Consider the following 27,541-nt stretch of genomic DNA (forward strand, 5'->3'; position numbering starts at 1 on the left):
AGTTCTGACCGTTAGGACTGGAAGCCCTGATTGGCTAGTGAGGCCTGAGAGTGTACAGTTCTGACTGGCAGTTAGGTCTGGAGGCTCTGATTGGCTAGCGAGACCTGAGTGACAAGAGCAACTCTCTCTTACAAACACACGCAACGGTCTTTGACCCCGCCTTCCACCCCAGACCCAGCCCTTTTCCAGATTCATAGAGATGTATATTTCAGTGGCACTTGTCCCTGGCTACAATCGCTGGCCCCGCTATCTTCCCGCATTCATAGGCACTTCCCCTTCTTCCTCACGGACACAGCCCTTCCCTCAATGTGGAGTGGAGTGATTCCCTGTCCCTTGAGTGGAGGGGTACAGGGAATATTAACAACTTTAAAGAGATTTAAGGACACAAAAGGAGATGTTTGTTCTGTGGCTTCATGCTGAGGTCAGGTGAACTGAAGGAATTTCTACCTGTTAGTCGCAGGCACTTCAGAGAACAGGAGAGAAATGCAGGGACCAGATAAGAAAACAAAATGATAGATCTGTCTCCCGCCAGAATGATGGCTGGATGACGGCTCCATTGCTTTTGAAGTTTTCTTCTATAATTCAGGACAAACTCTTTTCTAGAAGGTGTAGTCTTAGTGTCAGTTAAATATTTAGAGAGAATGAAGCTAGAAAGCCTGTCTCTGTGAGTACTGAAGTGGCATTTCAATTGTAATAAACAAAGTTTGACTGATGATTTGAGAACAAAACACCTTCACTGATCAGCCATACAGAAAGATAATGGTAACACACACCTTTAATCCCAGTATCCACAACATGTTCCCACAGTAGTTGCTATAGAAACCAGGTGATCTATGACTTTAATCATGGTGGTACATGCTTTTATTCCTAGCCCTAGAGAGGAATATAAAACAGGAGGAAAAAACTCTCAACAAAAAGTCTCATTTTCAGATTTCTGGAGACAGGATCACCATTTTGGACTGAGGTTGGAGGTAAGAGCCAGTTGCTGGCCTATTTCCTTTTTGGGTCTTCGGGTTGAACCCCAGTTTCTGTCTCTGAGTTTTGATTAATTGTGTTCCAATTGGCACCCAGCTTTTTGGGGCATGAGTTCACAAAAAATCTATTTGCCTGAGACATTTTAGCTACTGGCGCAGGCCAAGGCTGAAACCAAACCTAACCTATCTAGGTTTGGGAGAAAAACTAGCACACCCAACTCCCATCTACCCCAGTTAGCTTCCATGTAAACATGGAAAATACATAGAGAATCTGGATACTCTATGTTACTGTGTTGTCTTTGAATTGTTCGACTGCTGGGGAAGAAAAACAGCTGCTAAGAGACATTTGGTTATAAATGCTTGTGAATTTATATATTTTTGAAAATGACTTCAAAATTAAGTCAAAAGATATGTTACTTTGGACAAGAGGTTTTACTTTTGTTTCCGCAGGAAATGAGAGGACGTGGATTCATTTTTGGTTAAGAAAAATAATGTTTGGTCAAGGAGAAACCCTTGAAAAGTCAGCAGGGGGAGTGGATGTTTTAGGGCACCTCTGCTGCCGTTTCCGCTGAGTTCTACATCCAGAAGAGCTTCAAGACTGCTGACTGGGATAACCCAGCCTCACACAATACTCCAGTCAGGACTTGACCAGAATCCTAAATTTTCTTTTTGTTCCCATAAGATTATCAGGGCCCTGAGTCAGCAGAATGTAGCCCAGAAAACTCTGCCCACATTCACAAATAATAGATTATGGATGTTTGTCTTTGTTTAATGTACTGGTTACAAGTTGTTATGGGTAATGGTCAGAGAAAAAGCTAAACAAAGGAAATTAGATTCAAGGTTATTGTTTTGAAAAGAAAAAAAAGAGAAGATACAGATATGATCTTGTTTTGAAAAAAAAAAAAAGTCCTGGCAGTGGTGGAGCACTCCTTTAATCCCAGCACCCAGGAGCCAGATGCAGGTGGATCTCTGTGAGTGTGAGGTCAGGCTGGTCTACACAGCGAGTTCCAGGACTGGCTCCATAGCTACTGAGAAACCCTGTCTCGAAAAAACACAAAAGCCAGGTGGTGGTGGCGCATGCCTTTAATCCCAGCACTTGGGAGGCAGAGGCAGGCGGATCTCTGTGAGTTCAAGGCCAGCCTGGTCTACAAGAGCTAGTTCCAGGATAGGCTCAAAAGCTACAGAGAAACCCTGTCTCAAAAAAAAAATTAAATAAAAATTTAAAAAAGGAAAAAAGGAGGAAAAGAGATATCGATATGAAAGGATGAAAGAGAAGATTATTGAAACTACTTAAAAAATAAGGGAGTATATAGGAAAGATAAAAAAATGTAGATTATAGAATCTACCACAAAACTGTTTTAAAAAGCATTACTAGTGTTCTTACAGTGAAAAAAAATCCTTCCACTTCTCAATGTGGCTGAATTCTCTGTGCTTCAAGCTATGCATTTGGCACCATAATGTCACGTGTAACTTGGCACAGACCTTTGTTCAACAAACTAAAAGAAGGAAAGAGATGAACAAGGAATCTTTACAATAGACACCAAGAATTTCAAAACATAATAAACAAATGACTTCAAAGCCTTTGTTCTCAGGATGAGGGGGTGGCTCAGAGTTAAGAACACCTGCTGCTCTTCCAGAAGATCTGGGTTTCAATTGCTAGCACCTGCAAGGTGCTCACACCAGCCTGTGGCTCCCATCCCTGGAGATTCACTGCATAGTCACGTGATCTATGCAGGAGGCAGCTAAACCTATGAAAGTCCTAGTGCACACGGGCTAGGCAGCCGTTCAAACCTGGACACGCTCAGTCCACACTCTCTCTTTCTCTTCCCCTTCTTAGTGGTAACTACTACCCCTCCTCTCTTCCCTGTTCTGTCTCTCTCCCTTTCTCTCCCTGCCCTCCCCCATCACTTTATCTCTCCCCCCAACACCTGGTATGAAATCCTATATTCAAGCATTAACATATGACTCAAAATTTATTAATATAAATTTTTTTTATCTAAATTCACATAAACCACCTTGGAAATACTAGAGTGTTAAGTTCAGATACTTAACACTCAGATACAGGGAAAGGAAATGACATTTCCTTGTGAGACTATCTCCTAGAAAGGTCAGAACACTTACACCTTTTGATTCTATTAACATGTCTGCTTAAAGATGACCTGAACAAAGATGACACCAACAGACTCAAAACCATGAAAGGTACAAAGCTCCTGGGGCCTCAAATCTACATAAAGAACAATGGGCAAGTGGGGAATGCTGAGATGAGAAGAAATGGTCTTTTCCAGGGCAGCACCTCACTCAGTGATTAGCTAATACCATTGATCAGTCCTGAGATCATAGAGACACATGTAAAATCATACTGAGCTGGTTGTATTCCTATATTTAGGAGAGAGAAAAACAAAAATTAATGAAAAGGGGGACATGAGAAGAGGTGAGTGTAGGGTTAAGTCCAGCCTTAGGGGGCGTGTCCGCCTGAATGTTTACGTATAAATCTGCCGGGCCTGTGCGCAGCCGCCCCTTCTGCTTCCTGTTCTCTGCGGAACCGTGGTACTGTAAGTCTAATTTCCCCATTAAAGCTGTGTATATATTTTACAATCTGTTTGCATTCATTTACACCTTTACAGGTGAGTATGTGAGAGGAGATTGGAGAAGAAAAGGGAAGTAATGATGCAATTGTATTATTTCAATAAGTATTAATTAGGAAAAAAGTACAAAATGGATGTTTAGCAAACCAATGTACATATGTGTGTCATATACAAGGGGAAACCTGCCTCATAGATACTGACTGATAACAAGGCTCAACACACACTGGATGCAAAATCCAGAGAGTTGAAGGAATCCCCGGAATATATTTTTGCTTTTTTGAGACCGGGTTTTTCTATAGCTTTGGAGCTTGTCCTGGAATTAGCTCTTATAGACCAGGCTGGCCTTGAACTCAGAGATCTGCCTGCCTCTGCCTCCTGAGTGCTGGGATTAAAGGAGTGCCCTACCACCACCAGGCAAATCTCTGGAATTTTGATGTCTAGTTCAGTTTTGGAGGCAACTACATGGAACATCTTCAACGTCCATCAACGTCTCTAAAGTAAATGGTGCTGCCAGCAGCAGACAGGTCTCACTGTCCACATAAGCCTATCTTAAAACCTTTAAAACTGAAGATTCTGGAGTGCTGAATATTATCTATCCAACTGAAATACATCTCTATATACCTACAAATGCTTACTAACATGACTATAAGTTTGCTTATTATAAATGATGATCTATTAATCTATTTCTTAACTATACAATACATCTTTAAATGAGCTATACAAACATAATACCTTAAACAAAAGCAAAAAAACATACACAGTGTAACAAAATCAACTGTAAAACTGTATATAGCATACATGGAGGCTAAACACTATGTACATAATAAATAAACAAATCTTTTTTTAAAAAAGGAGAGAATCTTTAAAAAAAAAATAAAGAAAACTGCATATAGACCAGGATCCATACCAATGCAAAACATTCATCCCTGTATCATATCCTCCTGCGAAGGAAAACAAACATCCTTTTGGGAATTTGGGCATTGTTTTCTTCAAATTGCTTGCTTGCTGTGGTTGGCTGGGTGAAGTACTTTTAGTATTCATGAAGACCTTTTGGTGAGTCTTGTTCTATCAAACCACATTAGCCTGGTGGGAACCCATGTAAGACTTTATGACAATTCTGAAGCCATTTCTGACAATTCTGAATCCTCTCAGCCTCTGTGCCATAGTGCTTCCCCTCCTCCCCTGGGAACCAAGGACCTAACAGCTACACATGCACGTACTCAGTTCCTGAACAATTACCCATATACGTATGTTTTGGTTCAGTCCCCTGGGAAACGGGGTCAAAATGACCTCTTACCTCATCTGATCTGGCAACAGCTCTCCAGTCAATTATTGGTAATAGCCCTTTCAAATAAGCCAATCAGAATAGTCAAAGAACAACCCCCCTTGCTTCTGTGGCCCCTTTAAAAGTAGACTGTACCAGCTATTCAAGGTCTCTCTGCCTCCCGAATGCTGGGGGACCCTGTCATGACAGAATTAATAAAAGCCTCATGCTTTTGCATCGGCTGTGGTGTGTGAGATGGTCTCTGGGGGCGACTCCTTCTCGGTGTTTGGATGCTAGAGTCCAACACCCACAGGTTCTCATCTTCTGTGGAAACAAAAGCAGAGCCTTTTTTCCAAAGTAACATGTCCTTAGACCTAAATTTTTAAGGCAAAATACCTTTAAAGTGTTGGTTTAGCTCAGCAGCCCCCAGAATCAAATGTCTCTCTGCAGGCAAGAAATTCAAAGAAAACAGAATAATAAGCACAGGTCAGACTTTCTTTCTATACTCCAAAATCAAAAATCAGATGGGAGGAAGAGGTGGACTGACATAGCCTACACTGTAATTATAGGCTCTTTCAGATCTATACAACACCGACAATGAGAAGCTGTTATAAATCTATCTTTATTAAGAATCTTTTAAATAAAATACAATCTTCTCTCATTTTACACTGTTATCCCCGGTCCACTTCATCCCCTCCTCCCTTCCCTCCAGCCCATCCAACCACCAATCCACTCCTCAGAAAGGGAAAGGCTTCCCCTGGGCAGTCAACAAACTCTAACACATCACATCAAAGAAAGACCAAGGCCCTCCCCTCACCCCTATCTCTAGGCTGAGCAAGGTACCCCTCCAAAGAGGATGTGCTCAGAGATGCCAGTTCAAGCAATAGGGATAAATCTTGGTCTCAATGCCAGTGGTCCACAGAACACCCACATTCAGTGGGTCTAGTTGGATCCCATGCAGGTTCCCGTGCCATCAGTCCTGAGTCAGTGAGCTCTGACCAGCTGAGGTCAGCTGTTTCTGTGGGTATCACCATCATTGTCTTGACCCCTGTGCTTATATTATCACTTCTCCTTCTCTTGGACTGGTCTTAGGTATGGGAAAAGAAGGGAAAAGAGTAGAGAAAAATACATAGCTCAATGAAAACGATTGAAACATAAAAAAAGAAGTGTCAGAAATGAGCCCTGAGATGTGGTGAAGAGGTTACATATTTTTTCACCCTTTTATGTCTTTTATCATAAAACCTAGAATATCCATATCACATCTGGTTTTGAGAGCATATATGCTTTTATTTGGAATTTGGAAGTTTTTTTTAATATGCTTATAATTTATTAGCTTTTCAAAGTTACACATGATGTATCTGTAATGAATTCTAAAGAATCAGAGGATTATAGTGAATTTTTATTCTGCCTTTTCTAAGACTTTTACTGTTAATATTTTCAATAGCTTACCTGCTAAACAGGTTTGTCTTGGTTCCCCTTTTGTTTTATTTTGTGAGTGTCACAAAGAACTTCTTGAGTGTCACCTGTTGGCTGCAGAACTCTGTTGCAGCCAATGACTGGAGCTCTGTTAAAGTTTAGGATTGGGGGAAGAAGTTGTATGAGCCCAAGACTAAAATTTAGTTTCCTTATCAGGGAATCCCACACCATCTCCCCTTTCTGTCTAATAAAAAGGAAGGTTTTAACTTAAACATAGTAAAATTACATAACACAAAATAGGTAACAAGGCAGAATTACAGTTACAATATTCAGTCTGTTAGAATCTGGAAAGTTTCATGTTTTTCTGATGAATTTAAAGATTGCTTACGAATGCAAAGACTTTAACCACATTGATTATATTTGGTTTCTCTCCAGTATGTGTTGTTTCATGGTTTTGAAGATTACCTTGTTGTGTAAAGGCTTTACCAGATGGATTCCATTCACAGGGTTTCTCTCCAGTATGTGTTCTTTTATGCGTTTGAAGACTACTGTGACGTATAAAGGCTTTACCACATTCATAACATTGATAGGGCTTCTCTCCAGTGTGTATTCTTTTATGCCTTTGAAGACATTCCTGATAAGCAAAGGCTTTACCACACTGATTACATTCATAGGGTTTTTTTCCAGTGTGTGTTCTTTTATGCCTTTGAAGATTACCTCGTAGTGCAAAGGCTTTACCACACTGATTACATTCATAGGGTTTCTCTCCAGTATGTGTTCTTTTATGTTTTTGAAGATAACTGGGCCATGCAAAGGCTTTACCGCATTGGCTACATTGATAGGGTTTCTCCCCAGTATGTGTTCTTTTATGCACTTGAAGAGCACTGGGATGAGCAAAGGTTTTACCACAGTGATTGCATTCATAGGGCTTCTCTCCAGTATGTGTTCTTTTATGATTTTGAAGAGGCCAATTTCGTGCAAAAGTTTTACCACATTGATTACATTCGTAGGGTTTCTCGGCAGGATGTGTGCTTTGATGGCTCTGAAGATGTCTGTCGTAGGCAAAGGCTTTAGTACCTTGACTATATACAGAAGGTTTCTCTCCAGGATGATTTCCTTCAGGCCTGCAAAAATAATTGAGATATAGGAAAGCTTTACCACATTTAATACACCATTGAATCTTTGTAGCTCCATGAATAAATTTGACAATTTAGACCAGTTGTAAAGAGGAATCAGATCTCAAGGTTTTATCACCGGGTTTACACTCATGCTGTTCCCATTCATAATGGGTTCTTTTGCATCTTTGAAAATGCCTGTGATGGTAGATGCTTTATTACAGAGTTATATTTACAGACTATTTTCTATATGAAAATTTTTGCATATTTGTAACAAAATGGAAAAATTCAAATATACACATGTACCTGGAGAGTAGGGTTTCTCCACAACTGCACCTTGGCTCTTGCCCTAACAGCCCATCTCACTAAACTCAGCACAGTCCCAGCAAGACTCTGAGTAACACTAGCTTTTCTATGGGTTGTGTGCTTATTAGAAGGTTTGAGGGATGTACTTATCGCCTGTTCATTATGTATACTCTTTACCTTAGGAGTGGTGAGAAATTAATGCACTGAAAGCTCTACAGAACAGCTCTCACTGAGCCATGATTCAAATGGTGATATCTGTTAAGGCGCTGTTTCTTGTCTTCTTTCTTAAAAGAATGCCTTGCAAATGCAATTCACCTACTTGAAATTGAGGTATACGGTTTTTGAGAATTCAAGAATCATCAATGCATCTGTGCTTAGTTACACTGCTGTTTAGTATAAAAACCCTAGGACACATTATAATTCCTCCAGAGGCACATATGTATTATCCTGTACATGGTAATTACCTTTCTTTTCTTCTATAACTTTGACAATGTTCCTCAATATTACGGTCTTCCCAACTGTATCCTACAATAGAGTAAAAATGTATGGTATGTTATGTAAAATTACGCAAAATTTAAATTCCCATAATCGTTTTACCTTAGAGCCATGCCTGATTTATTCACCTCATTCTTCTTTCTCAATAAAATTACAGAAGAACTTCAAAAATTAAGGAACAGCTGTCCCCTTATGTAAAAACATGATGGAAAATTCAGGTTTACCTATGATACTGAGGCTGTGGTAGGTGTCCAGCATCACATCTTTGTAGAGATTCCTCTGGGAAGGATCCAGCAATGTCCACTCTTCCCAAGTGAAGTCAACATGCACATCATCATAGGTCACTGCATTCTGAAATGACCCACACATGTGTACAACAGAAAGCATGTTAATGGCAACACTGAAAATGTACAGTTCCTTGACAGTATAGTCACATAATTCTGGTACTCCCTACACTTATTCAAATATATAGACATTATATGTAATCACCAAGTCACTTTGGAAGAAAACTGAATAGGAGCTTCACCTATTTCATTTCTTTATGCTGTGAATGGGATATCATCTCGCAAGAGAAATGCCTATTAAAAACATACAAAGACAAGTAAAAAATTCAGTGGTACAGAATACATAGGAGTGAAATTGTATGAACAACTGTTACCTACACAACAGAAAAATAAAATGGACAGACTTAAGTACATTGGCTCACACCTTTTAATGTGCAATCAGAAGTCAGAGGCAGGAATATTTGCCTTGGAGTTGAATGCCAGCATACAGGACAGCCAGAAGTACATACTAAGACCTTGTCTCCCATGCCAAAATCAGTTAAAAAAAAAAACACCACAACACAGAAAAAAATAATTCACATGGTCTTACTGACGTTACTACAAAGGAATCTGTATTCAACTTCCAAAAACCTAAACCTGAACACATTAAACTGTAACGTCAATAAGATTTTACTAAAAGTCACTCTATGTTGAAACAGTTACAAAAGGAGAGATGAAAGCATTTGATAATTAAATGTTGATCATAAATGAGGAGAAGAGATATCTCATTACTACAGCTCTTCCCGGTATCGCATACAGGCAGGCTCAGATAGTAGTTATTTATTTCGGGAACATGACTATCTATTATTCCAAGTTCAGGGGTTCTGAAACCATCTTTTGATCATTGTGAAGATCAGGTACCCATGTGGTATATTTCCATGCTTACAGGTAAAACACACATTTTCATTAAAAAAAAAAAACTTTCAAAACAAAAGCAACAGGCAGGAAGAAGGTGATGTATGTGCTGTCCAGTGAATCAGAAGACTCAGGCAGTATTTTTGCCATGGATACAAGCTATCCTGGGAAACCAAATGATAACCTTTGTCAAGTTTGAAAAATTAACGATATAAGTGAAGCTTAGTAAAACAGCATATGTTTGACATGGTCAAAAACCTACATTCCAGGCACATTACACAAAAAGATGAAAACAAAAAATGTCAGGAATTTTGGCCCACTTTTAATCCCAGCACTTGGGATACTGAGTCAAGGGGATCAGTGAGTTTGAGGCCATTCTGGGGCCAGTTGGGTGTATAGAGATAGAGTCTTTAACAGTGGTGAAGACACAACAGCACAAGAAGGAAGCCGGCTGAGTAGTATCAACTACAACACAGTAGACACAAAGGACAGGAAATCAACTGAAATTAAAAATACCCATATCACTTTCCCAATGAGGAAAACTATCCAGAGAGTCTCTTCCAAATAAAACTTTCACAAGCAATTGAAAGAAAGTCACCAAAGAGACGTGTTCAAATCCATCATCATCTGGGAGGTTTTACATTCAATCAACTTATACACTGACCCAGGTCACTATAGGCAAATGGTCACCATGAGGACAATGCATTTAGTCACTTCAACGATCCTCATAATCTGCAACAACCTCTCCACCATCCAAATGTCCAAAGTCTCTCCAGAAGCACAGACAATCCTCTTGACAGTAACATCTTGTAAATTCAGGAAACAGGTTACATCTTTCCTACACACAATAGCACAGCGCACCATTCATATTCTGAATGAGAGAAATGGAGATACAATGAGGGAAGACAGGCCCAAGGCGAGACCAAAGCACAGTAAGAAAAACATCAAATCCTAAAGCTCTGTCAAAGAAACATGGAGCTTCAGTTTCAAAGGGCTTGGATGACTGCAACTTCTCTCTCATTGGTTACTTCTACTCCCTTTATACTGCTGGCTCTCCACGGAAGATGTCTAGGCCTGTAGAACCTGCAAGCTGGTAGTCCTATCGCTAAACCTTGCCAGTCTCTCAATAGCAAGGGTCACTGAACTGGGTTTCAGAGTATTAGCAGCTTCCCTACTAGGTGAGCAGAGATCAAGTGTCTCAGACAGCACAGGGTTTCCCACCTCTGCCTTTCCAGTCCAGCAGACAGGGCCCTAGTCTGGAAAGTCTCACTTTAGCAGACATTCTTCCACTCTCCCAGAGTAGAAGACATTCTTCCTTTCTCCTGTCCTACTGTCTTCATCACAGCTAACTGTGCAGCGCTACCCAACACACGAGATGCCTTTTACAACCTCCACACAATTACCTGTAAATGAACCGTACATGTAAAGGTTAAATGCAAAGTGCTGAGCGTTTAGAACATACTGAAGAAATTATGCCTCTCCAGCTTAGGCTACCTGCCTTCCAGGGCTGCACCAAGAGCGAGTTGTTGTTGACTCCAAACACGGTTCCACACACAGCTCCCTGCTCCCAACGCTCTGCAAGGCTGCAGCCCACAGAGCAAAGTTATTCAGAGGACTGTGCCTGGGTCCAGGGAGCAGCAGGGACCGCGTGGGAGCTCACAGGACAAGGAATACGGCTGTAGATTCCTACTCAGCCCTGGGGAGGCCACGCCACCCCGGCTCCAGCAACTCCCCATCTGATCTTCCCAATCTGGGGACAGCAGCCCCTCGCTCACCATGTCGTGGCTTCCGATCTGGGCCCGGCCCCCTCACAGCTCCCTGCAGCAGCACTCAAAGCACAGCACGTCAACACACTGGCGCCACCTCCTCCGCAAACCTAAGCCTGCAGCCTGGCTCCCGGAAGGGCCCTGAACCACTTCTGATTGGCAGTTTGGCCTGGAGGTATTGATTGGCTAATGAAGCCTCAGTGGCAAGTGCACTGCCTTTTGGGTTACAGTGTGCTTAAAGGCACAGCACAATGGTTCCTGACTTCTCCCTTCCACCTCAGACCCAGACCTTTTCCAGTTCTGCAGAGATTTGCATTTCAATAGCACTTGCCACCGACTCCACTCGCTGATCCCGCTATCTTCCTGCACTCAGTAGGCACTTCCCCTTCTTCCTCCTGGACACTGTGTGACTAGTTTTCCCAGCCCTCCTCTCAATGTGTACCCGGAATATTAACAATTTTAAAGAGAGATTTAAGGACACAAAAGGAGATAGATACTTGTTCTGTGGCTTCTCACTGAGATCAGGTGAACTGAAGGAATTTCTACCTGTTAGTCACAGGCACTTCAGAGAAGAGGAGAGAAATGCAGGGACCAGATAAAAAAAACAAAAACAAAAACATAACGGTAGGTATGTGGCCCACCAGAAGGCTGGATGCTGGATCCATTACTTTTGAAGTTTTCTTCCAGAATTCAGAGCAAACCTTTGAGAAATAAATAATAATAATAAAAGTGTACTCTTGAGCCGGGCGGTGGTGGCGCACGCCTTTAATCCCAGCACTCGGGAGGCAGAGGCAGGTGGATCTCTGTGAGTTCGAGGCCAGCCTGGTCTACAAGAGCTAGTTCGAGGACAGGAACCAAAAAAAGCTACAGAGAAACCCTGTCTTGAAAATCAAAAAAAAATAAATAAATAAAAAATAAAAAAAAGTGTACTCTTTCGGGTAAGTTGAACACACAGAGAATCACGGAGCTAGGAAGACTGTCTCTGTGAGTACTATTGTTAGCCAGCTCATCTTCCTCAGCGGGCAGGAGACGTAAAACAAGGCTGCATTATTCAAGGCTGCATTATTCAAGGCTCTCTGCATGAGCTGGACTGGTAAAAATCAATCTCTCCGTGTATGTAGAAAGCGGGTTTATTAGAATGTCTCACGAGTCGTGGTCCATAGACAACAATGGAAAGCTGAAGATTCCAGTAGATGTTCAGTTCACAGTGCTGGATGTCTCGGCTACTCCTTGGTAGACACCAGAATTCCAAAGTCGTAGGCTCTAATGCTAGCAAAGGAATGGCAAGAGGCAAGGAGAGAGTACTTCCTTATCAATATCCTTTATGCACGTAGGCTGCTACCAAAAGTTTGACCCAGATTAAAGCTGGACAGGGTTTAACTGTGTAGCCCTGGAACTCATTGTTAGACCAGGTGTCGTCTTTGGGGGGAACCTGAGAAGGCTGGGTGCTGGTCACATCCTGGAGTAGCTGATCTCTTTGCTCCTGTACAGTGTTTGTGGTATGGAAATGTCGGGTGTCTCGTAGACTTATTTAAGGTATTAACAGAACACAGGACAAAGTTAAGTTTAGGAAAAATAATTTTAGGACCAGGGAATTGAGAGGGGGTGTATCTGATCTGTTTAAGGTGGATCTTTTAATTTGGCTCACTGGAATTCACAAGAATTTTGGGGGTTTCTGAAAACATAGTTTTTGTTGTTTTTGTGTTTTTTAATTTTCTTTTCTATTAAACATATCTTTGAAATTTTTATTTCGGCTTATAACCTTACAAAACAGATTAAAGGGGTAAGCATGTTATACAAAGAGATAAAAGTACAATATGTTCTTCATTTGGGGGAAGCAAAATGCATACATTGGGTTATAGGTTTTAATTATATCATTTAGTTATTTTCAACATAAATTTCTCAGATTAACTCTTTATTTAATGTTTAATACTTGGTATGGAATACTCAGTATTGGAAGTCACTAGAAATATTAACTGAAACACTAACTGAAAATATAGGTTTCATATCAATCGATATCCCAGGGACCAGGTATGTTTTATAGTTTCAATTTTTTTTATTTTACTTTTTTTTGTTTGTTTGTTTTAGTCTTAAACACTAGCAGAATGACTGTGACAGGTATTTTTGCATAATAAAAATTATTTTTAAGACTATGAAAGGCAGCGTGAGAAAGAATTTTGTTAACTTATAGCTTATTGAAATTTGTTTGGTGATGCTGTCCTTTCAGCTGTCAAACTGCATCAGAGATCTTTGAGAAGGATAAAATTTTACTTGAGTTATTGATTAAAAAACGACAGAGAAGCCCGGCGGTGGTGGCGCACGCCTTTAATCCCAGCACTTGGGAGGCAGAGGCAGGCGGATCTCTGTGAGTTCGAGACCAGCCTGGTCTACAAGAGCTAGTTCCAGGACAGGCTCCAAAACCACAGAGAAACCCTGTCTCGAAAAAACCAAAAAAAAAAAAAAAAAAATACGACAGAGAATTTACTTGGTTGGCAGCTAGAGCTACTCCTCCGGGTCCTCCATGGTCGCTGAAGGTCATATTTGCCTTCTGCTGTTTAGTGCAGGGCCTGCCAGGCTCCAGAAGATCCTATGGGCTAAGAAATCTGTAGGAAGACAAGCCTACCTTGACCCGAGCAGCTAGGCTGTCGATATCAACGATTCTGTCCACTGTCTGGAGATCTTCGGTTTAGAAGAAAGGCAATTTTTCCCCAGTGGTCAGCCCTTGGCAGTTAAGCAAAGTGCAGATGGACCTTGCTTTGTGCCCACCTGTCTTCTGTCTTCTGTGGAGGAAATAGAGGGCTGCTACTAGGAGCCAAGCTGTCTCTTTTTGTTATGAAAAGTTTTTTTAATAGTTAAATATTTAAATGCCATATTCCCCAGATCTCTGAACAGTTGAGGACTGTATATTAAGTGTAACTACAGTATAGAATCTGCCTGGAGGGCTGGGTCTGAGCTTGACTGTACTGGCTCTCAACAGTTAAGATTTATACTCGTAAAAAGACAGAAAGAAGAAAAGGCTGCTTGCAATAGAAGGTTAACAGCAGAGTTGATAACAGTAGAGAACATCTTAACTTATTTTAAATGAGGGTTGAATTAAATATAAAGTATAAACACACTCATATAAATAAATAAACAAATAAATCTAAAGTACACAAGCATGTTGCTTATATTCATGTTGTCTGTAACTATCCAGGAGCCTTCATTGTTTATTCTCTGTATCTTGATGAGTTCTCCTGACCTGTGTTAAGAGTATGGACACCTTCAGAAATTTTATTTCCATAGTCTAATGTATTCTCACAACGTAGAAGGCGACAGGCAAGGTGTTCCTAGGAGTGAGGGGGAGAAGGAGGTACAGGGCATGTTTGAGTTTTAAGACTATGCAACCATCTGCACCATCTGCAAAACTGCAGACATAAGCACACCGGAGCAAATATTTCACTTTTCACATTAGTGGGAACTCCCTTTGTGGGCTTTTGCCCCTCAGAGGTATAAGGTAGTGGCTCTCCCTGAGGACAAACAACTTCATGTCTTTCTGAAAGTTTTTGAACACTCTTCTTTACCCCTCTTCTGGCTAGCTTACTCCGACATAAAAACCACGATGAAGCTTCCACAGGGATAAATTCTCTGTCGTTTATCTTCATTTCTGCATCTTTACATATTTTCTGCAGTGGAAAGGGAGAGGATTAGCTTTCTTGGTTTGGTTCTGAAATTAACTTTTTTGTTTTGGGGGCTTGTTTTCAAAACTACTTTATTCTTCATTCTCACAGGGTATTGACACATAAAGAGTAGACACTAATATTTAAAAACGAAATATCTTCCCAGCACTTGGGAGGCAGAGGCAGGCGGATCTCTGTGAGTTTGAGACCAGCCTGGTCTACAGAGCTAGTTCCAGGACAGGCTCCAAAGCCACAGAGAAACCCTGTCTCGAAAAACAAAACAAACAAACAAACAAACAAAAAAAAGAAAGAAATATCTTCAAATATCCTTTTGTTCACAAATTACTAGGACATCATTAAGGAGCAAAAATATTTCTGCTAGCCTAGAATACAAGAAAATCATGAACTAGGAATCTTGGCCTTGTCATTGTGATTTGGACTAAACTTAATCCGCTATGTTTTAAAACTTCTAAATCCTGCATAAGATGATTGACAATTAATGTTAATAGTTCCAATTTCATCAATCTTTCTCTTCTTTTAAGTTTGGGAATTATAAATGCACAATATTTTCCATTTATATTCCTCTTTTAAAATATAAACACTGATTTAATTATTAGTGTGGTTCATATCATAGTGTACTGTGGGAACTGCTTTTGAAACCCCATTTGTCCATTATTCACGTTCAACAGCATTAAAATGCAATTATGATTCACACAAACCCTCACTCTAGGGCTCCAGGTTACAAACACCTCTAGGAGCTCATGGTTATGAAGTAGTTTTAATATGAATAACAACTATGTATCTTAACAAAAGCCTACTGCTAGTTCAAATCCTAGAATGTAAGTACATATTATTTTTAAATGAAACACACAAAAAAAAACCCCAAATCTTAAAATGGTACTATATTGTTGTTAGATTTATTCATTTTATGGGTGTGCGGTGTTTTGCCTGCATATACGTATGCGCACAAATTGCATGCCTAATGCTCACAGAGGTCAGAAGAGGCCATCAGCTCCCCTGGAACTGGAGTTATATATGTTTGTAACCACCACAGGGGGGCTGGGAATCAAACTCAAATCCTGAAGAGCAAAAAAAGTTGTGCTTAACCACTGAGCTATCTGTTCAGTCCTCGGGAACCTTTTCTGAACAAATATGTTTCCCTCAAGTGTATGTGGGACATTTCCTGGGAGAGATTGTATGTAAGTCACAACTTAAATCTTTCATTTTTATTTATTTGCTTTTGATTCTAGGGACTGAATCCGGGGTCTTGTGATGTTAGAGACAAACTTTTCTTTTTCTCCCCCCACCCCGGCTTAACTTCTATTAGTGTGCTCTAGGCACGTGCTTTTCAACTGGCTACATTCCCCCTTGTAAGTGTGGATTTTATTTATTTATTTACTTATTCGTTTTGCTTTTGAGACAGGGTCTCACTATGTAGTCCTGGCTGCTCTAGAACTGGCTATGTAACCATTACATCTTCCCACCCCAATATGGTAGTATCAATAGGTGGGGACTTTAGTAAGACCCTGGGAGGCATAATCAGCTTCTCCCACCACCTAAGGGCACAGTGTTCCTTCCTCCTTCCACCTGGAGGAGGTAGCAAGGCCGTCTTGGAAACTACAAAGAAACTTACAGACCTTCACCAGGTACCAAAACCTCAGCCCCTGGAACCGTGATAAATAAAGCTGGGTTGTGTGTAATTTGATTAGTCTCATGTTTTGCTGCAGCTAAATGAACCAAGACGCTCTTGGTGGCTGTTTCTGGTTTTGTTGTTGTTGTTGTTTTGCCGGTTATTTACTTATTTACTTTTATTTATTTTTGGAGACATGGTTTTGCTATGTAGCCAAGATGGATCTTAAACCTGAAATCTTCCTGACTCATCCTCTTGAGTGCTGGGACTGTAGGTATGTGCCACGCTCCCTGGCAAGACACTCCTGAGTAACAGACAGATTTATGACGTCAGTCATGAAGCAGATGATGGAGGACCATGAGTTCAATGCCAACTTGGGATACCCAGGAAGATCCTGCCTCAGAAAAGAAAAAAACGACTAATCACACACTTTCTCACCTCCTGCAAAGAACTTAAATCTAGAAGAACTACCCGAACATAATAAAATGCTTAGAGTGCCAAACGTACTACAATGTACCAACATTTATGTGATACAGTAAAAGCAGAAATTTATGTCCCAACGTGTTTCTATTAAGAAACCAGGAAAGATTTAAAATTCACAAGTTAACTTTACAACCTACGAAATCAGAGAAAAAGCATAAATTGAACTGGAAGCTAGCAGGAGGGAGGGAATAAGAAATGTTAGGGCAGGGGTCACTAAAACAGAGAACAACAGAGAACCTCCAAGGAACTGGAGGCTTACTGATGAAAAGAAATAGCTTAACCTTTAGCCAGATTCATTAGCACAAGAAAGAAGCCTCAGACTGCTACCAGCAGAATCGAGGTGAGGTATTACTGATGACTCCACAGGAAAGGGGGGTTGGGGTGACTGGGAGTGACTGAAGAATCTGAGGGGGATGCACTCCCAACCTCTGCCAAGCACAATGACATAAAAAACTCTATAGAGTCATAACTTGCCAAGCGGTCACAGCAGTAATCAAAGACCTCCCCACACAGAGTCAATTTCTTTGCAAAAATTCATTTCCAAATAGTTCCACAGGTATTGGTTGAGCAACGAGCTCAGAGAAAGCAAGCCTATTGTCTGGGGGACAAAAAAATAAATAAAAATAAAAATTGTCAGTTATATGCCAGACAGTCCAGGAGGGGGCAGCATTACCCCATGTGTCATTTTATTATCCAGCAACATAAGCAAGAGCCTTAGAATATGATAGGCTCTGAAGAACCGTATTTAACCTCTGGGGAACTCCCCAACTCCTTTCTCCAAACTAGCTCGCTGGGCAAACGCCATGCCTGCCAGCTACCCCCTTGCCCCAACATGCTGGTCATGGACTCCAACCCTCTGAAACTGTAAGCAAGCCATCAATAAACACTTTCTTCTGGAAGTTGTCTTGGCTGTGGTATCTTATCACAGACATAGAAAGGTGACTAAGACAGTCAGGAATGACATTTGTGCTGTATCTGTCTGTGAGGCAGTCTTCACTCACCCTGAATGGGAGTGGCGCCATCCCACAGGCTGGAGTCTCAGACTGAGTAAAGGGCGGTGGGCAGCAAAGTCAGTGCAGAAAGGCTTGGTTAACCTAGCAACCTGACTTCAGTCCTTGGGGCCCATGTGGTAGAAGAGAAACAATTCTACAAGTCATTTAAACCTAAAACATGCACCATGGCAATGCATGAATGCACGCACACGCACATGCACGCGCGCGCGTGCACACACACACACACACACACACACACACACACACACACACATAATAAAAGCCAGGCGGTGGCGCACGCCTTTAACCCCAGCACTTGGGAGGCAGAGGCAGGCAGATCTCTGTGATTTCGAGGTCAGCCTGATCTACTGAGCTAGTTCCAGGACAGCCAGCGCTGTTACACAGAGAAAACTTGTCTCGAAAATGAATAAATAAATAAAAGTTTCTAAATAAAAATTAAAAGGTGCAGAGTGAAGTGGGAGTCTCACTCACCGCCTCTCCGTGTCTCCTGCTGGACCCAGCTGTTGCCTAGCACCATGCCTTTCCTGTTACAACGGCCCACGTCACCAAGCCATGAGCCCAAATAAATCCTTCTGCTATTAACCGTCCTTGTCAGGTATTCAGTCACAGCCACGAGGAAAGTAAGGAGCACAGCCCCATGAGCAAGTGTTACACGATGACATTTCTCCCTGCCGCCTGGTGTCTCGGTGGCACTTCACTTCTTGTGAAGGGATTTTTCCTTCAGGGTGCTGCATCGCCAAACGCAATAATGGTTTCCAAATCGCCAAAGCCCTGTATCCCTCTGGGGAACCCTGGGACTTCCATGAGCTGCAAACCAGTCTGAACAGATGTCTACCCAGCTTAGGAAAGGCCTTGGCTGCTCTGTGGGAGCAGGTGGGGCTCTTCCATCTGCTCGGGTCTGAGTCTGGTCACACCAGAGAGAAAGCCGTGTGTGAGCTTCCAGGAAGACCCTCCTGTCCTAAGTTTCTGAATTTCTCAGTCACAGGTGAGGAGATGAGAGGAAGGGGCTGCTGTATCCAGAGCCGATGTTATAGAGGTTATTCATTTTTATACTCTTTCTTTCTTTCTTTCTTTCTTTCTTTCTTTCTTTCTTTCTTCTTTCCTTCCTTCCTTCCTTCCTTCCTTCCTTCCTTCCTTCCTTCTTTTTTTTAAAATAAAAGAGAGAGAGGATTTCTCTGTGTAACAGAACCATAGCTGTCCTGGAACTCGCTCTGTAGATCATCCTGGCCTCAAACACACAGAGATCTGCCCTGCCTCCTGAGTGCTGGGATTAAAGGTGTGCACCACAACCACACCAGGCTTATACTATTTTATTATTGTTGTTGTTGTTGTTATTGCTGTTTCAAAAGGCTTTATTTTTACTTCGTCCAAGACTTGAGAGGGGCTCCAGGGCGTTGCAAAGCTGCCTAGTGGCTTCTTGAGAGGTTCGGGTGAAGGTCCTGAGGCGGGCTGGTGCAGAGCAGAGGTGGGAGCCCCTCGGAAGGAGAGGCCTCCTAGTCATGCTTAAGAGTGAGCCGCTCAAAGAGGGACTCGCCCAGAGATGCCTGGGGCCCACACAGATCTGTGCGAGCAGACCCCAGGGAATGAAGATCCAAGAGGGCCTGGTTCAAGTTCTCCAAGGCCAAGGCAGCTTCCATGGCCTCCTGGGTTTTACCCCACTCATCTTGAGATGGCTTTGCACATCCTGAAAGGATGCACGGCCTCCGCAATCGTTCTGCAACTTGAAGAGACGCTCAGCGCCCTCGCGCTTCTCAGCCAATTCGCGGAAATGGCCTACACCCTCCAGAGCCACATCATCCGGATCGAAATAGTAGCCCAGAGAGAGGTAGGTGCAGGAGGCCTGCAGGTGCAGGTTGACCAGGCGGTTCACGGCAGCCTCCACTTCAGTGGAATAATTCTGACGAACCTGGGAGGTCATGGCTGAGACTCAGTCGGGAGCTACCGGCAAAGAGACGGTGCTGGCTGGTCCTGGGAGCTGAAGGCGGCCAGAAGATGGTCCCAGAGGCTGCGACTGCAGAGGATGAGGAGCGGTGGAAGCTAACAAAGTGAGGCCCCGGGTCTGTTCCGCTCAAGCACTGTTGAAGCGAAGCAAGACACAGATCCACGGGATCTCCGAGGGCTGCCGGCTTACACTATTTTTAATAAAGCAATAAAGTTAACAATAAGTTTTACTTTACTGGCCTTCACTTTATTGGACAATTCAAAATAGTGGCAAGTAAACTGTTACTATGTTGTTGTCAGATAATAAAAAGTAAATATTTGTGCTCCCTCCCCCGCCATTTCCTGGCTCAGAACTTCCTATACCCTTGGAAGTTCCTGAGCTGATAGACTTTGGTTGGTTGTAATAAGCCTCTTTCAACTGTACCAGCACAACCTGTGATCCAGTGATTTCTGGGGACCCTGAAGTAGCTTCAGGTGGGACCTGATTGCCAGAGAAGTCAACCTTGTGATAAGAGGGTACTAGCTAATAGTCGATGGAGTAATCACTCATACCTGCGCAGTGGAGCCTCAGAGATCTCTGACCTGTTAAATTTGGAGAGCCTTCATGCTGATGAGAATACTAACAAGCCAGAGAGTGCCCCACTTCCGCAGGAGCTTTAGTCCTACCCCACCCCCCACCCGCCACCGACCTCACCTTGTGGGCGTCTTGATCTAGCTGTTTGTATCTCAATTTATTTTCAGTTGTTCCGGAAGGAATAGGGACAGCAGGCATTGCAGCAGGCTCTGGCATGGAGGCAGCCTGGTGGGCATAATAACAGCCAGTGTTAAGTTGTGCCGGTGCCCAGAGCCCGGCCCTTTGGAGCAGGTGCTTTGTGGAAAAGGTAGCAGCCGTTGGCCTGGGAGCATTGCACCCTCTAGTGTCCGCACGTTGCCATTGCAGCCGCATCTCTCGAAAACGCGAGTTCCTAATATAATAATCACAATCAACAAGCAAAAGGCATTTTAATGATAGGAAATGCAAAAGAGCTGACCGACTGAGAGGGCACTCAGTTGTTTTCTGCTTGAATGAACCACTGTTTACTACTAAAGAAAAAAAAACAGAGACGAGGGCGATAGAACTGCCAGCTCCCCTGGGGGCTGCACTTGCCCCTCTGGCCTCTTCCTTCTCATGCTTTGATTTCTGTAAAAGTGTATTTCAGGGCTGGAGAGATAGCTCAGAGGTTAAGAGCACTGGCTGCTCTTCCAGAGGTCCTGAGTTCAATTCCCAGCAACCACATGGTGGCTCATAACCATCTGTACTGAGATCTGGCGCCCTCCTCTGGCGTGCGGGCATACATCGAGGCAGAATGCTGTATACATAATAAATAAATCTTTTAAAAAAAAGTGTATTTCATTTCCAACACGCTCCTTCTCCACTCTTGGCCTCTCTTCCTCCCTCCCCTCCCTTTTCTCGGGACTCTTCCCTCCTGATAATAAGTGTTGTCTTCCTCTCTCCCCCTCACAGGACAGAGCAGGGATCCCGTCTACCCTCCATCAGCAGATACCAAGGGTTCAGAAGGGCGCATCTGGACTTTGAGACTGTAACACAGCGGCCGTCATGTTCCGCTCCCCACCACCTCTCATGGCTTCTGTGGAAGGCGCCGTTGCTAAAGTGCTCTCTAGAAAAACAGTCTTTCTCTCTAGTGTGATAGACCCTTGACTCCTTCTACCTCGCTGTCTGTGAGCCAAGAAATCCAGTTTCTAGAGGCAGAGCAGCTTGCTAGGGCTTTGGGGCTCCCTTAGCGTTAGGTTCTATTTTATTTTTTACTTTCCTTCTTCCTTTGTCCTGACTGCCTGCTGTGGCAGAAGCAGGGGAAGACATGGAGAATTGCAGCATCCTGAGCTCTGTCTTCCTTCCAAGTCTTCCCACTGACCAGCAGTGCTCTGAGCTATTTCATGAACTAGCTTCCCTGAGCCTGGCTTTGTGCACTGATATCCAATGCTGTTTACAAAACACTCGAGGGAACTGAGGTTGGCATTTCCCTTACAACCGTCCAAATCGCGCACTGGTTCTGCTACCCCAGTCACTTGCACAGGTTGATTTTCTCTGCTGGTGTAAGAAGGGGGCTGGCAGCAGCGAAGACAGCACTTTGGGGAAGCTGGGAGTGGAAGGTGTCCTTTTCAAAACAACACACTTAAATAGTTGGCAAGTATCTGAAAGTTACTCTTCTTATTTTTGTACTCTCGGCTGGAGCTTTCTCTCTGTTCAGTGGGTTTCCAGGATACTAAGTTATTTTTTTTTAAAGACAGTCTCACCAGAGGTGGTGCCTCAACACCTTTAGTCACGACACTTGAGAGGCAGGCGGATCTCTGTGAGTTCGAGTCCAGCCTGGTCTACAGAGCGAGTTCCAGGACAGCCAGAGCTACACAGAGGAAGCCTGTCTTGAAAAACAGCAAAAAGACGAGGAGGTCTCACTATGTAGTATAGGATGTCTTGGAGCATTTACAAAGAAAAAAGTACAGTTGTTTGTTTTTTAGACACAAGCTGTTGCTCCGTAGTATAGGCTGGTCAAGAATTCTTGGTCCTCCTGCTTCAACTGCCCAAGTACAAAGCATGTGCTATCCTGCCCAGCTTTTTAAAGATTATTTTTTAAAAGAACATATTATGTAGTATTTAAATAAAAATATTTTATTATTTTATCCTATAATTTAATAATGTTCTCAAAATTATAAAGGACTTAAATTAGTCATATGAAAGTTAGATTATGAAAAGAAACTTAAGGATCTAAACATGAAAAACTAAGTTTTTCCCTTTTTTGCTTTTTTGAGACAGTGTTTATCTGTGTAACCCTGGCTGTTCTAGAATCCACTTTATAGACCAGGCTGGCCTCGAACTCACAGACATCCCCCTGCCTCTGCCTCCTAGCTAAGCTTCTGAGAGTCTTTTTAGGCTCCTTAAGAGAAGGTGAGAGATGTCACATGTCCCCGGATCTTCCTGCTCCCTGCTTCACACCTGCCCAAAGTCAGTCGTGTTGGAAAGCTACCAGCCTTCATTGCCTCCTTGTCTCTTCTCAGAGCTCACAGTTCGCAGAGAGGAGGGAACCACTCTTGGGGCTGAACATCATCCGGGGTTTTATAGATTTGTAGTGGTATGGTTTGTTATTATCACCATGACGTAGCTCGGCATGGAGTAGGCTTACTGCCCCAAGAGTCCACTGTGATTCACTGTTCCTGCTTAACTTTCCCCAGCCTCCCAACTCTACTCTTGGCAACTGCGTTCTAGGAGGTCACGCAGAGGGAATTGTGCTGTCTGTCCATTTCAGGTGACTTCTTTCATTCAGTAACATGCACTTGAGGTTCTCATGGCTCAATAGCTCATTTTGTTTTAGCACTGAGTTCTGTTCCACCATCTGGAAAGACTGCAGTGTAATTTTCATTCACCTACTGAAGGCCATTTTGGTTGCTTCAAGTTCTGACCACTATGAGTGGAGCTGCTGTTAACACCCATGCTCAGATCTTGTGGTGTCTATTTTACAAGTTCCAGTACAGAACAGTAGCTGGTAGAATTCATCCCAAACAGCAGAGCTGCCCTCTGAGACAACTGTCCAAACACTAGCAAAGTCAACACAAGGGTTGAAGGACCGGAAGTCTCTAATCACTTTATCCAGAGTTTATGGTGCTTGGCAAGATTAGGGTGAGCACCCAGTAAGGACAAGCTCGACGTGGTCACAAAGTCCTTTGGATTACATGAGACCTTAAAGCTCTGCAGTTGCTTTAAACCATAAGTAGTTTAGCTGTAATCATGGTCTGAGATGTGAGCCAACGGCTTGCACAGCACAGTTCTGGAGGGTGTGATGGCTGAGTCTCATGATGCTCAGGATACTTTAAATTCAGATTCCGGAAGCAAGCACTGAGTCTGGCAGACAAGAAGAATACAGCCCCCTTGGGGCCGGAGAGATGGCTCAGATGTTAAGAGCACTGGCTGCTCTTCCACAGGACCGGGGTTCAATTCCCAGCAACCACATGGTGGCTAACAACTGTCTGTAACTCCAGTTCCAGGGAGTCCAGTGTCCTTTTCTGCCTGGCAAACTCTCTCTCTCTCTCTCTCTCTCTCTCTCTCTCTCTCTCTCTCTCTCTCTCTCTCTCTCTCACACACACACACACACACACACACACAGGATTTAGAAACTGCAAATTCCTGATACCCTGAGGAGCCCCATGTGTGTCTCAATTACTAAGGGCTGGGGCAATGGTCCAGCAGCTCAGTGCACAGACTGTTCTTCCAGACGACCTGAGTTCAGTTCCCAGCACCAGTCTCAGGCAGCTCATAGTCACCTGGAACTCAGCTCCAGGGGCATCTAACATGCGTTGCCTCTGTGAGCACCTGTGGTCATGTGCACCTAGCAACACCCAGAAAGACATAGCTCTAATCAAAAACACTAAAAATAAAACAACTATCAAGAATTAAGGCCCTTTTCCTTTTCTCCACTGACAGGAATAACAGTAAATGTCTGTAGGGCCTACTCCCTACCTGCATAGAGCCTGCTCCCTACCCCATAGAGCCTGCTCCCTACCTGCATAGAGCCTGCTTCCTACCCCATAGAGCCTGCTCCCTACCTGCATAGAGCCTGCTCCCTACCTGCATAGAGCCTGCTTCCTACTCCATAGAGCCTGCTCCCTACCTGCATAGAGCCTGCTCCCTACCTGCATAGAGCCTGCTCCCTACCTGCATAGAGCCTGCTCCCTACCCCAGAGAGCCTGCTCCCTACCCCATAGAGCCTGCTCCCTACCTGCATAGAGCCTGCTCCCTACCTGAATAGAGCCTGCTCCCTACCTGCATAGAGCCTGCTCCCTACCCCATAGGGCCTGCTCCCTCCCTGCATAGAGCCTGCTCCCTACCTTCATAGAGCCTGCTCCCTACCCCATAGAGCCTGCTCCCTACCCCATAGAGCCTGCTCCCTACCTGCATAGGGCCTGCTCCCTACCTGCATAGAGCCTGCTCCCTACCTGCATAGGGCCTGCTCCCTACTCCATAGAGCCTGCTCCCTACCCCATAGGGCCTGCTCCCTACCTGTGTTCTTTCCTACGATCAGTCTGACTGTGAGTGTGTCAGAGATACATTGTTCTAATTCAAGGGACTGTGAAGGATGTTTTAATATTTGGCACCGTTAGTTTCCCATGTAGCTTTTTCAGCGTCCCGTCTGTTCTTGCATATTTATTATTTCTGCATGGCTTAGCATAAACTCGTCTAGCTCCAAAAACAATAAGCTTTATTGGCATTCCCATTGGGATTGTCTTACCAAAATCAAAAAAACAAAACAACCCCTTCCAAGAAAACCAAAAATTAAAACCAAACCAAACAAAAAACCCTCGTTAATAAAATAACCTAGGAAGCGCTCCATCTTTATGGTCCTGGTCCTCTTATGTCGGAACAAATGACACCGCTCTTCACATTCCCCTTTAGTTCTTTTGAGGAGTTTTAAAAATGTTTTCCTCATAGTGGTTGTGTGCGTCTCTGGATTTCATTTACTCTGGGACAGTTTCTCTTCTCTGCTGCTGCTGTAAATAGATTTTTGCTACAGTTTTGCTAGCTAGCTGGCTATTGTTTGTGTGTTGGAAGCTGTGTGCCTATGGTGGCCTATAGTCTGGTGATTTGCTGGATTATTTTACTGCTTGAGTCAGCTTGATCATTCGTCATCGGGAATTTTACAGACCTGTGATCTTGTCCAATGGTTTGGCGTCTTGGCACTTCTCGCTGCACCGTCTGTTGCTTCCCCTTCTTGTTTAAAGGCGTGGCTTATGCTTCCGGAAGAACTTTCAGGTGACAGCTTCTAATCTTAGAAGAAATACTCTCAGGTCAGGTGGTGGTGGCGCATGCCTTCAATCACAGCACTTGGGAGGCAGAGGTGGGTCAATCTCTATGAGTTTGAGACCAGGCTGGTCTTCAGAGGGAGTTCCAGAACAGCCAAGGCTGTTACACAGAGAAACCCTGTCTCTAAAGAAAAAAAAATATCATTCTTAGGTACAGTAGCACACACCTTTAATCCTAGCACTTGGGAGGCAGAAACTGTGAGTTGGAGGCCAGCCTGGTCTACATACTAAATTCAGGCCAGCTAAGACTACATGGTGAAAACAACCAGGGCTATCTACCTATCATATGGAAGTTGTTCTCTGGCCTCCACATGCGTATCTAGACAGTGTTATGGGTCTGCGATCTTTCAGAGATTCATCAGTCTGACTAGGAATAATATTAACAAAGAAGATGCTTTTTATTTCTAGCACCAGGTCCACATCTGAGGATTGGAATTCTATAAGTATGACCCCTGAGCTATTGTTAGTTGGGGTTTATAAAGGCAAAACCACATTTGGGGTCAAGTTAATGCATACCCTGCCTACATGCAGGCAGAGCTTAACTTTTTTTTAAAAAAAATTGTTTTTTTGAGACAGAGTTTCTCTGTGTAACAACCCTGGCTGTCCTGGACCTCACTTTGTAGACCAGTGTTGGCAGAGGCTACTTGTTCATTTCCTGGCCACCCAGACTCCCGAAATAATCACACAGAAACTATTTTATTTGCAATACTGTTCTGCCAATAGTGTAAGCATATTTCTGACTAACTCTTATATCTTAAATTAACCTATTTCTATTATTTTATATTTTACCATGAGGCTCGTGGCCTACCATCAAGGTTCCAGTTGGCAGTTTGCATCTTTCTCCTCTGGCAGCTCCATGGCTTCTCACAGACTCTGCCTTCTTTCTCCTAGCATTCAGTTTATTTTTCCCACCTAAGTCTATTTTGCTAAGCCACTGGTTAAAACAGCTTTATCCATTAACCAATAAAAGCAACACATATACAGAAGGACTTCCCACACCAGACCAGGATGGCCTAGAACTCACAGAGATCCGCCTGCCTCTGCCTCCCAAGTGCTGGGATTAAAGGCGTGTGCCACCATGCGTGGCTAAAGAGCAAACTTTAGTAACAGACGTCCTACAGATGCCTCAGAAGTGAGCAAGCCAGCATTTTCCTACAGAAGCAGAACAAGTGGCTAAGCTTGTAGCCTGCTATCTTAAAGAACAGCAGAGGCAGTTAAAAACGTACAAGACTAGGCAGTTTCAGGAATAGCCCAAATAATCTGGGAGGCAGTCCATCTTGGACAAGTTAGAAGACAGAGCGAGTTTTAGAAGCTAGAAACTTACACATTGAAACAGTTTTCTCATGGATCTCTTAAGCACAGCAGTCTGGACAGTTTAAACATAATGTTGACCATATAACCCATACACACTCACTGTCTTAGCCACCGCTCCAGTGCTGTGAAGAGTCACCATGTCCAAGGCAGCTCTTATCAAAGAAAGCATCTGATTGGGGGTTTGCTCACAATTTTAGGGGGTTAGCCCATGGTCATCGTGGCAGGAAGCAGACACACATGGCATTGGAACACTAGCTGAGAGCTTTGCAGCCTGATCTGCAGGCAGCAGGAAGACAGACACCCTAGGCCTGCCATGGGCTTTTGAAACCTCAAAGTCCACTCCCAGTGACATTCCTGTATCCTACTACAAAGAGTTCAAGAAGATCCCTGTCGCCGGGCGGTGGTGGCGCACGCCTTTAATCCCAGCACTTGGGAGGCAGAGGCAGGAGGATCTCTGTGAGTTCGAGACCAGCCTGGTCTACAAGAGCTAGTTCCGGGACAGGCTCCAAAACCACAGAGAAACCCTGTCTCGAAAAACCACAAAAAAAAAAAAAA

The 27,541-nt window shown here is 43.3% G+C and overlaps 1 protein-coding gene and 1 pseudogene across 3 annotated transcripts; both read right to left on the bottom strand.

Annotated features, from left to right (window-relative positions):
• Positions 1 to 5,425: 5,425 nt before the first annotated feature.
• Positions 5,426 to 11,257, bottom strand: LOC142852617 (zinc finger protein 431-like). 3 transcript variants are annotated; one of them, XM_075977629.1, is made up of 5 exons: positions 11,109 to 11,257; positions 8,380 to 8,506; positions 8,125 to 8,185; positions 7,317 to 7,363; positions 6,193 to 6,387 (listed from the first exon to the last, which is right to left on the bottom strand). In XM_075977629.1, the coding sequence occupies exons 1-5, from the start codon at positions 11,109 to 11,111 to the stop codon at positions 6,308 to 6,310; spliced, it is 318 nt and encodes a 105-aa protein (XP_075833744.1). In that variant the 5' UTR covers positions 11,112 to 11,257; the 3' UTR covers positions 6,193 to 6,307. The 3 variants fall into 3 exon arrangements, with proteins under 3 accessions (XP_075833742.1, XP_075833743.1, XP_075833744.1); XM_075977627.1 differs by having other exon boundaries at positions 5,426 to 7,363; XM_075977628.1 differs by lacking the exon at positions 11,109 to 11,257 and adding an exon at positions 10,555 to 10,665 and having other exon boundaries at positions 5,426 to 7,363.
• Positions 11,258 to 19,209: 7,952 nt separating this feature from the next.
• LOC142853003 (ferritin light chain 1-like) lies at positions 19,210 to 19,862 on the bottom strand (annotated as a pseudogene).
• Positions 19,863 to 27,541: the final 7,679 nt, after the last annotated feature.

Source organism: Microtus pennsylvanicus, chromosome 6 (assembly GCF_037038515.1).
Source record: "Microtus pennsylvanicus isolate mMicPen1 chromosome 6, mMicPen1.hap1, whole genome shotgun sequence".
Classification (NCBI taxonomy): Eukaryota; Metazoa; Chordata; class Mammalia; order Rodentia; family Cricetidae; genus Microtus; species Microtus pennsylvanicus.

What these genes read in the sequence shown, in the direction of transcription:
- LOC142852617 (XM_075977627.1), bottom strand. An exon ending in CCACAGCCTCAGTATCATAG is followed by an intron (nt 8,186 to 8,379) that starts GTAAACCTGAAT and finishes ACTCTATTGTAG; the next exon opens with GATACAGTTGGGAAGACCGT. An exon ending in AGTTATAGAAGAAAAGAAAG is followed by an intron (nt 7,364 to 8,124) that starts GTAATTACCATG and finishes TTATTTTTGCAG; the next exon opens with GCCTGAAGGAAATCATCCTG.